We start from the raw sequence: 12,382 nt of genomic DNA, 5'->3' as shown, positions 1-12,382 counted from the left end.
CCAACCTCTCTTTGTTTGTAGGGCTTCCATTTCGTCTCTCTCTCTCCCTCTGTGCATGCTTTCATCTCTGATTCTCTCTGTAGATCACTCACTCACTCCATGAGGAAACCTTGCTGTGAGAAGGAAGAGACAAACAAAGGAGCATGGTCTCAGGAAGAAGATCAGAAACTCATTGATTACATCCAAAGCCACGGCGAAGGTTGCTGGCGTTCCCTTCCTACGGCTGCTGGTATCCCTCTCTCTCTCTCTCTCCATCTCTCTCTCTCGAGCCATGCCATCCATATGAGACAACATGCTTGCACGCTCTTCAGACGTTCTATTCCATATTCTTCTTCTTCTTCTTCTTCTTCTTCTTTTTTTTTTTGGATGAATACTTCTAGCTTCTTCTTCTCACCATCTTTTTTTTTTTTAATTGGATACCTTCTTCTCACCATCATTAATAAGAATAATAATAATAAATTTTATTGTTAGTATTATTCCTTTTCACTAAGCAGTATAAATATCGTTGTTATTAATTGATGAATATCGTAGAGAACGAATAAGGATTCAAGTCAGAGAGAGAGAGAGAGAGAGAGAGCAAGCTTTGTACGTTCTAATGTTTTTCTGTTGATTAGGGTTGCGCCGATGTGGGAAAAGTTGCCGACTGAGATGGATAAATTATCTAAGGCCAGACCTTAAGCGCGGCAACTTTGGAGAAGACGAAGAGGATTTAATCATCAGGCTTCATGCTCTCCTCGGGAACCGGTGTGATATCTTATATTTGTCTGCTATCATTTCTAAATTTTTATTTATTTATTTTTTTTTTAAAAAAATTATCCAAAACAAATTAAACAAGAAAAAATTAATTAAGGAGGAGAAAAGGGAGATGATTTTCATTTCAATCGTGACTGAAATTGTTTCATTGATATTAATTATTACCTTCTTTACTTTTCAAAAAAATTATGTGAATTCTATAAAATTGTTAACAAATTTATTATTTTATATATATATATATATATATATATATATATATATATATATATATATATATATATATATATATATATATATATAGGTGGTCGCTGATAGCGGGAAGGTTGCCGGGAAGGACTGACAACGAGGTAAAGAATTACTGGAATTCTCATATAAGGAAAAAGTTAATGAAGATGGGAAAATATCCTACGAAACCCCATCAGCTGGGAGGCGCTGGGAAGCCATTTTTAACAAAAAAACAGGCACCTAAGCTACTCAACTTCCACCGCCATGACAAGGATATTGATCAGGTGTTGGATTTTAAGAATGATTTTCAGAGCAACAAAACCTTTCTGCCAGACTTGAATCTTGATCTTACTCTAAGCACTCCTCCTCCTCTTCCTGCAAGTACTGATCTTGTGGAAGAGATGCAAAAAAACCCTCAACTGAAACTTCCTGATCTTGGGGAAGAGGGCTAGTACTAATACTTAAGATATATATATATATAGTTAACAGGTGCTTGGCTTCATGGTTATAGTATATGTCGTACGTACGTAGTTATATATATATATATATATATCATCTCTTGGTGCAAAACAAGAGACTAGCTAGAAATAACATATAATCCAACTTTATCTCCCATATTTTTACAAGGGAGGAGTTAATTATCATGTTAGTGTGTGATAATATCGTTTGAAAAAACTTATCGCCAGAGAGGGGTTTTTTTTTTTTTTTTTTCTCTGTGTTTAATTTCTATGCTGTAAAATGTAATGATGAATACATGTATTTGACTCTAATATTTGCTGTAAAGCTAATTAAAAGTGAAGTTCTAGACTGAGTCTCTAAATTTTTGCATATTTTATTTATTATGTATACACAGCGTGTTAAGAACCAACATTTATGATTGTAGAAAGACTAGGTTGAATTTGGGCTGCAAATTTGTATTTTTGTACTGTTTCCAATCAGTAAAGTTTCTTGCACATGTACAATGATTTGATAGAAAAAGCGTCAAAAATTCATAGCTGGGAAATAAAAAGTAACGCTACATACTACATGTACATCGTAATGGGCTAATGTAGCAATAACTATCAATTAACCGTTGTTAAAAATAAAATAAAATAAAGGCTAATGGTCGAGTACAACCATGTTAGTCTAGTTGGATATTGCGAGTACGTATAATGATGATATAGTATGTAGCATTTCTCATAAATAAATGACTCTCAAGGTGTGATCGACTTTTTAAAGAATTGGAAAATTGAATGGAATTCTATAAAGGGATTGATCTGAATTCAAAAATTAATGCAGAAAGACAATGAATAGGCTAAAAGGTATGCTCCAAATGGTTTATTAAAAAACTGATAACTTTACTTATAACTCTTGAACTTTCACTCTTTTTGAATAAAGGGATTGATCTCAATTCAAAAATTAATGCAGAAAGACAATGAATAGACTAAAAGGTATGCTCCCAATGGTTTATTAAAAAAAATGATAACTTTACTTATAACTCTTGAATTTTCACCCATTTTGAAGGAATGTACTTAAACCGTAAAACATCTCAATTTAGGATATCTACTTTTCATAAAGTTTCAATCTTAGTCATCTGTTAGAATTTTTGTTAAATTATACCGAAATTTCCAAAATACCCATCATTCATTTTAGGAAAAAAAAAAAAAAATTGCAAGGATTTAGGTGTTGGTTAGAATTTAACGGAATTTGTAAAAATATCAATGACTGAATCTTTTCAATTTTAATTTTTTTTTAAAAATAAACACATGGGTATTTTGAAATTTTTGATAGGATTTAATGGAAAATTTTAACGGATGATTGAGATTGAAACTTTTTGAAAAATGAATACCCTTAATTCAAATGTTTTAAAGTTTAGGTACCTTCTTTCAAAATGGGTGTAAATTCAGAGGTTATAAGTAAAGTTCTCCCTTAAAAAGAAATAAAAAAAAATCCCTCGCTATATTCATTTTCTTATTGATTGCATCATTTAGGAAATATTGTCAATTATAAAAATGTCTTACAAAGTTTGATTTTAGTTAATCCATAGATTCTAAGCGCGCTATTGTAAAGCAAAGAAAGATGATCCTTCATTCTGACTTTTGACATGCATCTTCAAAGGTATATTTTTCTTATCTATATTTTACTTTCCAAATTTCTTTCAAAAATAAGAAAATTATACAAGAGAAATTCCCTTATTATAGCTCATTATAAATTTTTTAAGATGAGTGAAAATGTATAATTTTAAATATGCAACCAAATTAAATTGGCTATTCATTGTCCAATGTGCAAAACATAAATGATAAAGAACATAAAATACGATAATATACCAAGACAAGTTATAAAGAGAAGATATTTACAAATTATAAAATTTGATAATGTCGAATTGTTTATTTATTTTGTTACTTATATTTTTTAATCATTTTTTTTTATCAACCCTATCTTTTAATCTTGTCTACTGTAAACCAAAATCTTGGCTCCATCACTCTTAGCATTTGTTAAAAATAAGAACCACTTAGTGAATCCTATCTGGTTGATTTCATATATATATATATATCTTAGATGTTAGCTATGGCATAGGTACGATCAAATCTTTTAAAATCTTATGGGTATTCTACAAAGTAGATCTTAACCCCTAAGTTAAGTTAAATATCTATTTGTATGTTTGACTAAAATTATCGTTGCTTTATTTACTCCCTTGCTAATCAACATATATAGTCTGGACTAATAAGAGAACTTAGGGTTTGTTTGGTTTAGTATTTCAAAATGTGTGGTTTGAAAAAATAACGATTTCAAAATGCAATTAATGAAAATGAGATTTTTAAAAATGCGCGTAGTTAAGCATTTGGTAAAATTACGGTTCAACCTTTTCATAAGAATGCACTTCCCAAGTTGTGATTTTAAAAAACACATATTTGTTAACGTACATTTTCAAACCGTCATTTTTTTTTTCAAAAGCAGTCCCAAATAGGACACCTACAATTTTGTTTAAAACATATTGTTTACCTGAAAAATCGCAGAGTCAAATGGATTCTTAGTCCAAAGACAATTTCCTGATTCGTATTAAATGGTTAAATAGCTACATGCATTCTCAAATTTATTTACCAATAGAATTTTCTTTTTGTTATGGGGGTTGAGAATCTTTTTTTTTTTTTTTTTAATGGCCGGCTAGAAGGCTAAGCAATTAAGGGCTTGTTTGAGATTGCATTAAGCTTAAAAAATACTTTTAGTATATAGAAGCTTGAAATGAAATTTTTTTCCCAAAAGCTCTTTTGACTATAAAAACTCTATTTCTCAACTCAATATTAAAAAAAAAAAAAAAAAAAAAAAAAAAAAAAAAAAAAACTCTAATACGGTCGTCAAAGGCCCCACGAAATAAGGTTCCATTCATAACAACACTAAAAGCCTCCTAAGAAATGAAGTTACTTAAAAACTATTAAGATTCCCCTAAGAAATAAAGGCACTTGAAAAAAATAGTATTTTTTAATTAATCATGATAAAAAAAAAATATATGAAAAAAAAATTACACATTCAATCATTATAATGTGTAATTATTTTGTTTGTAAGTAATTTTTTTTAATCTTAAATATGTACGCATGGTAAAAAATATGAATTAATCTGGATATATATGAAAAACTGAAAAGGAGAGAGAGATCGAGAGAATAAAAAAATTGACTCAAAATCTCAAAAATGAATTCTTAAACATAACATCAAATTCAACTGAACTGAAGAGTTAATTAATAAGCGAACAACTAATTATTATTTTTTTTAAAAAATAGAATACAAAATTGACATATACAATAAATAACATACATGCTATTGCCATTCAAAGTAATAATAATATTCAAAAGTGTAAAACAACAATTTTTTTTTTTTTTTTTTTTTTTTAATAAAGACTCAAACTAAAAATAATTAGACAAAATTTTTCTTTTAATCCTTTTTATTAAGTTAATTTCGAGGGATCGAGGAGATATATATATATATATTAGTTAATTGTTTGGGATCACAAATTCTATCTGAGGATGACGTTATTAAACCCTTTGTTGACTATAGTGAAAACAGAGCTGATGACCAAACATTCAAAGGAAATCCACGCCTTAATGTGCTTCTTAATTTAGGTGATTCAATATTTGGGTTTGGAAGGAGTTAGTTGCACATGCCTCGAGCTTTATAACTAACGCTTCGGACCAGTTAACTGTCAAGAATTTTACAGCATTTCCAACAAAATACTCACCTACCTAATGTTCAAGGTGACTGTTAATTTGTAAGATAGTGGAACATAGCAAGCAGTAACCATATTTTTTCTCAGCTGCCTTATCTCAATTTTCTAAAACAGAGCATTAACTCTTGTACGTGTTCTGGTAGCTACCCAATATTGTTCACCGGCCATTATATAAGCAGTACTCTAGTGGAGTCAGTGTCATAATTCGATCTTGAAGAAACAGAAAGTAGGTTTAATTTTTTACTTTTAATTTCATTTTGGGTTGGCATCTAGCTGGCTAGTGTAAAAGCCAGGGTGTCAATTTCTGTTCACGTGCCGATCGAGTTTAGATCGTGTCGAGACATGCTTGTGAGTATAAGAGTACATACTATATAAGATATATATTAACCGTAACCTGATTCATTTAATTAAACAGTTAGATTAAACCTCTCATTAATCATAATCTGTTAATTTCATGTTGGGTTTGTGTCAAAAATTGCTAATTCTTATGTCGGGTTCTGGTCGTGTCGACATTGGTGTAAGACTATATATATAGCTAGGTTAAGCAGAACCTGACCTATTTAATTAAACGAGTCAGGCTCCTTAACCCTAATCAGCTAATTTTGTTTAAAAAATTGTTAACCCCTAATGAAAGCAACTGTTGAATATGCAAGTTATATCGCTGGCCACCCACTGCTCACAAATGATGAGTGACTAATAAAATAAATACTTTCCCTTTTATTAATATTAATTTGCACTTTTAGAATCAGTGGTTATTAATTATTCAGAAGCAAAAAAAAAAAGAACGTTAGTTACTCACTGTAAAAGCCATTGGTTCAATCTATAAGATTTAACAAGACAAAAGTATTAGGTTAATGCATTAATTGTTTAATTTAATTAGTCGTACTTTAGGTTAGGGAGTTCATCCACTTAACCCTATTGCATATATATATATATATATATATATATATATTATTTTATTTTCATTTTAAATTTAAACCTGGTTTAGTTTTTTAGTCTCCTAGCTAGCTAGCAAGAATATCCTATATATATATATATATTCAATTTCTTTCTAAATGTCTAACCTCCATTCCGCCTTGAATCTTTCAATAGGAAGAGCCAGTATATATTCTTGACTTGGGATTTCCCAAATTTGAACAGAAGTTAATCATTTTGACCTTGTGAGTCTTCGATCTGACAATAAGATCAGCATATCTATATTTTCTTTTGATCCTTCATGGTTGTTCTTGGTTTGATTCTGTGGTAACAAACAGTCTTGCTAGCTAACGAGAAATCCTAAACATTCGTTGTTTTTATTCTTTTTCCACAATCGATCTCTTCTGTTCAATAAACTTATTTTCTGCAGGTAATCTCTCATCTTTTCTGAATCATTCCATAATAAAATTAAACATCATGCATGTCTTAAGATTATAATTAATTATATATACGGAATATTCACAGTTTGACGTTTTTGCCTTCTCCGTTCAGACAGTAAAATTTCAATATGGAATGAAATTATCAGACACACATATATATATATATATATACACAACGTAGTTTTTGTTTTCTTTAGGTATATTTATTTCTTCAACCCTCCATAAACCGCTAACGTACGATCGTTTAGAGACATAAAAAAAAATCTTTAGCTGGATATATATCTGACATGCAATGACAGTACTGACAAAATAAATGAGTGAGAGAGAGAGAGAGAGAGAGAGAGAGAGAGAGAGGTGGAAATAGCTTTGGGATGGAGGCGGCGAACTGGGCTTAACAACTGTTCCTTTCCTCCGGAGCAAATTATTATTTTTGCTTTTTGGTTTTCGTGTCTGGTTTAGCCTCTCTATCTCTTGTTTATTTTATCTTATTTTTTGTTGTTGTTTTCTTGCTCCTCGTTGTCAGTTGTATGACTAGCACAAAATAAAAAAAAGGCTTGGGGAGAGAAAAATGAAAAAGAAAAAGAAAAAGGGGTTCTTTGACCATCAATTAAGGGAAAAAAAAAAAAAAAAGACAGAAAAGCATAGCTCCTTGTTTTCGTCCATTGGAAAGTAACAGAACATTAATAGCCAATTATTTGCTTGAAAAAAGAAAAAGAAAAAAGAAATTACAATAATTCATTGTTAAGCTTTTAGAGTTGACTGATTAACCCAGTGTAAAAACAAAACGTGTCTTGTTGCAAGTTTTAAGTCTAGCTTTAAAGTGGTATAAAAGTTTATCCAATGTTAACATAGTCAAATTTGTTAAAGTATTAAATTATCACTTATTTTAAAAACCTAAACGAATAATAAAAAGTAAATTTAATATTTAATTTTTATTCTAACAGAAAAATTAACCTGATTAATTAGCATAGCGTTTTTCACTAATCATTATCTCACATTTCCTTTCTTTCTATCCATATCTTCTGTTAGGTTATTTGGAACTTGGTTTGTGTCTGATTAGAAGCACAAGCGTTTAAATGAAAGTTTTTATTTTTAGCTGGTTAGACCCGGTTGAGGGTCGTTTTTATAGACACTTCTACTTTTTAGAGTTATGTGCTGCATTAACGCCTCTTTATATTATTTATTAAGAAACAGTGAAACCTTTGTTGCAATTTAATGGACGTAGCTCTTAGTAGTGAACTACGTAAATCTCTGTATTTAAGATTGTTTGTTTTTATTTCATTCCTTATTATTTTTCACTCCTCACTTATTCTGGAAAACAGGTTTTATTTTCTATCATTATTTTTCGTACTTCTATAAATATTTATTAAGAAAAAGAAAAAAATAAGCCCAAAAAGTCAGGAGAGGTTACAGTAGTTTGCCACTTAGCCCTCACGTTTTCAAAATTCTCATAATTTTGTTGAATATTAAACAAAACAGAGTGGAAAAAAAAAAAGGAAAAAGAAAAGGGCGGTTAAACTGGTCCCTCACCGTTGACGAAACGTACTGCTTCTTTTATCAGTTGGTCCCGACTTTCCACCGACCATGCAGATCGTACGTAGACTACACTTGTAAGCAGCTCCGTGCCTCGGGTTGCACGTGATAATAAAATGTGCATGACTAACGTATGTATCTAACTGTCAACTGTCAACTGTCAACTCTTTCTCTCCCAGCCAGGGCCGGCTGGATATATAGTTACTCCAATTTGGCAACAATTTTTTTTTTTTAAAATAGTAAAATTATAAGAAAAATGTTTTCTTTTATTAATTATAATTCTTCTTTTCTTTTACCAGTTCTGGTTTCTATTATTATTTGTTTACTTTTATATTTCATATGCTATGCTTAATATTAGATGCAGTTGATTTTAGTTGGTCGTTGTTCCGGCCGCGTTTTGCTGATTGAAGTACATAATTGATTAAGTCTTACTTCTTACAAATGTTCATCTTACCAAAAAAATAAAATGGATTAGTCGTATGAGAGTAATATATTAATAAAACTTGAAGATGAAAATTTATTTAATAATTTAGCATCTCAAAAAGCTAGAAGAATTTTTTTTAAATATTTAATATAAAAATTAATTATTTTCATATTTAAAAATTTAAAAAGCCTCATTTTAATTTTTGGCCTTAGGCCTCAGCTACCATCTTGCTATCTTTTGATCTTCCTGCTCTCCATCAAAACCTAGCTAGGGTGGGTTGCAGCTAAAAGGTAATTATGTAAAGTGATCAGAGAGCTTGAAATAAAATCCCAATTTTTTGACCTAGGTTTGAGTGCTTTTTATATTTTTATCTTTATCTTTAGGAAAAAAAAAGAAAAGAAAAGCAATTAAGTTGGTAACTGTGAGTTACAATTAGGGATATATAGTAGATAGTTTTCATATCCATTGTGGCTCCTTAATTTTTCTTAAAGTAAGTCCCTAATTTCCTCTTAAAACACATGTCAACTTATTTATTTTTATTTATTTTTTTAAATAAAAGTAAGGAGTATAGTGGCTTTCCTAGTCTCCAATCCAAGTTCTTCCAATTTCCACAAATTTTAAAATGAGTAACACTATAAATTATATATTTTACAATTATCTCAAAATATACATTGACGTATTAGTCCTAGCTAATTTTTAATTTTTAATTTTTTAACAATGACTAATTTAAAGATTAGTTGGAACTCCTATATCAAAATTGCAAGATAAAAATATAGTTCATTACAAAAATTACTCATTTTAAAATAGATCGATGTGTGCATGACGCACAACAAAAAACTCTGCATTTAGTGGCATGTTTATAGTAAAGTATTTTTTGACGTACCTCACTAATTAGTGACATATTAAAAAGTAACACCTCACTAAAATAATTAATGGCGTGCCTACGGTAAAGTACTTTTTGACGTCTCACTAATTAATGGCGTGTTAAAAAGTAACACCTCACTAAAATAATTAGTGTCGTGTCTATAGTAAAGTACTTTTTGATACTTCACTAATTAGTGGGGTGTTAAAAAGTAACACCTCACTAAAATAATTAGTGGCATGTCTTAATGACACGCCACTAACATTTCCTAGGGCCTCGTATTTCCGCGGCAAGAGCCCTCTCCTCCAAAAAATTTCACATCTCTCTCACTCTACTCTCTCTCTCTCTCTCTCTCACTATACTCTCACTCTCTCAGCTACGCTGGCCGCATCTTCGTCGACCACCGCACGGTATGCATCTCCTCACTCTCTCTCTCTCTAGCTCTCTCAATATCTCTATTTAGCTCTCTCTCACTCACTCTCTCTCGCTCTCCCGACCAACTTCGCCCAGGTCCGACGACCACTCACGACCGCCAAAGACCACCGATGTCGTCCACCCGTACGGTTAGTGCCTTTCCGTTTTTTTTTTTTTTTTTTTTTTTTTTTTTTGTTTTTTCAATTATATACTAATTATCTATATATATGTGGAATATATGTAAAATACATTTATTGTTTTGTGTTGTGTTTCAGTTTTTGATTTTTGTTATTGTTTGCTTTTTTGTTTTGAATTCATGTAAGTCCATGATTGCATGGGAGGCGCATATATATATATATATATATATATATATATATATATATATATATATATATATATATATATATATTTTGTGCATGCACAGATTCGATCTCCATCATATCTTACATAAAATAATTAAGCAAATTAATGATAATAGTTTGAAATGGATTAGCAATATATATGGACAATATTGTACCATGAAATTTGGTCGGCCGACATGCATGGCAAATAGTGGTACATACAGGTCAATTTTTCATGGGAAAAATCTTTAAATATTCAACTGAAGGGGTTTATTGTTCATAGTGCTCCACCTTAAGGCGGCTAGATGGCTTAGCTCTAAAACGTTTTAAATTATCCATTAACTAGTTTTTTTTTTTTTCGTCTTTCTTCTGTTGGAAGAAGGTTAATTAAGTCAAATACACTTTCCACTTGTAAGATAAGTGGGCAATATACGTTTTTGTGTTGCTTGGTTTTTTATTTTTGTTATTGTTTGGTTTTTGAAAAAAAAGATCAAACATTATATGAAAAAAAAAAAGTTTCTAAAACGAGATTCTTTATATATTAATATTACTTACAACTAAAGAGAATATGCAAAATTATATCTTGCTAATTTGGTCAGATGACACAGATATATACAAAAAATAAAACAAACAATTCATAAATTTAATATAATTAAATTTTTATAAAAAGATCTTCTCTGTTTAATCTTAACTTTCCAACTAATCCAAATCAATGAGAAGTTCCCACTAAATCTAAATGTAATTATAATAAAATTTTCATAATAAGACTCTTGTTTAATCTCAAAATTAGATAGAAAAATAAGGGGAAACTACTATCAGTTACTCAACCTGTAGCAGGAAACTACTATCCTGTAATCCTCTTAATGCTAATTTAACTTATATTAAGCATGTACATGTAAAAACACTAGCAACCCTGGATTAAACGGGACGAGTCATGGACACTTCTATCAAAACTGAAGGAATTTCTGCCGCATGAGTGATTGTGCCTCGGAGATTTCAACGAGATTGCAGATCTTTCTGAGAAGGCAGGGGGCGCTACTCGTAGTCTTTCCCAGATGGAGAGATTTTGTTCAGTCCTGGCTGATTATAACACCCCAAATTTTTTTCAATATTTTTGGGCTTAAAAGAATAATATATATATATGTTTTTTTGTTTTTTTTGTTTTTTTTTAAAAAAAAAAAAACATCAGTCCTCTTAAACGGCGTCGTTTAATTGAAGAGGTAGTATTTTTGTTTTCTCTCGCACGACGTCTTCCACCTTTCCCATCTTCAAAACAGAAACCATGGACACCTTGCAGAATTTCAGCCACTTCTTGCCATTTTTCAGTCCAGAGAAAACACGTTGAGCCCATGCATCAACCCATTAGCCACGATAGCTCCACTCTTCTTCTATTTAACCATTCTTCTCGCCATGCATTCCAAGCATCGGCAGAAGATTCAGTACTTGCCCATTTTCAAAATCCAGCAGGTATTTTTCTTTCTCTTTGTTTCTTTCGTTAAGCTTTTAGGTGATTCAGAGTGTTTTAGTTCCGTGAACTCTCTGCTTGTAAATCTATTAAACTGTGATTGAGTTGAAGCTTTGATTTCTGTTTAGGGGTTGCGATTTTTTTGGCTCCTGAGCACTATGATTTATTTTTTTTTTTCTTCCTTTCTTTTCTTTGGTTGGACAACCCCCCTTAGTATTTCTTTTCTCCCCTGCTTCTTTCTTCTCTCTTCTTTTTCTTTTCTTGTTTCTGAGAGAGAGTTGGGAAGAGGGGAGAAATTGAGAAAAACAGAGTAGGGAAAGGGAGAGACCGGCCGAGTGAGGGAGGTGGGGAAGAGAAAAGACCCAGCCGGTGGGCTAGCCACCGGACTGGGCGGACGGTACCGCCGAGCCAGCAGGCCGCGGTCCCGCGCCGGCGACGCCACCGGAGGGCGTTTTCCGGTGATGTCTGATTTCCCTGTGAGTATTTTTTTTGTAGAAATGATTTAGAACTGAATTGTGTAATCTTTGGTTTCTGATTTGGGGTGATCGATTATGAAAATTTCTGGTTCTAAGAGGGATTTTCGGTGGAAGAAGAATTATCAACCGGGTATTGAAATTTCTGATTTTTCTTCTTGGAGATAACGTGCGGGTAGTGAAGATTTTTTTTTGAGCTTTGGTTTTTGGTATGAATTTTAGTAGCAGCAGATTGGGTAATGAAATTCTAAAGTTGTTTGGGTTCCTTGATTTCTTTTCCTGTTGAGCCCAACTGAGAGGAAGAGATGAGGGAGAGATCGAAAGAGGGAGAAGGAAGAG

At 31.4% G+C, this 12,382-nt stretch overlaps 1 protein-coding gene across 1 annotated transcript; it reads left to right on the top strand.

Moving 5' to 3' along the window:
• On the top strand, nt 1-1,789 carry LOC133866463 (MYB-like transcription factor 4). The gene is made up of 3 exons (XM_062302998.1): nt 1-229; nt 615-744; nt 1,055-1,789. The coding sequence occupies exons 1-3, from the start codon at nt 100-102 to the stop codon at nt 1,428-1,430; spliced, it is 636 nt and encodes a 211-aa protein (XP_062158982.1). The 5' UTR covers nt 1-99; the 3' UTR covers nt 1,431-1,789.
• Nucleotides 1,790-12,382: the final 10,593 nt, after the last annotated feature.

Source organism: Alnus glutinosa, chromosome 4, assembly GCF_958979055.1.
Source record: "Alnus glutinosa chromosome 4, dhAlnGlut1.1, whole genome shotgun sequence".
Taxonomy (NCBI): domain Eukaryota; kingdom Viridiplantae; phylum Streptophyta; class Magnoliopsida; order Fagales; family Betulaceae; genus Alnus; species Alnus glutinosa.
The sequence above is the reverse complement of the archived record's forward strand: the minus strand, read 5'-3'. Positions and strand labels throughout refer to the sequence as shown.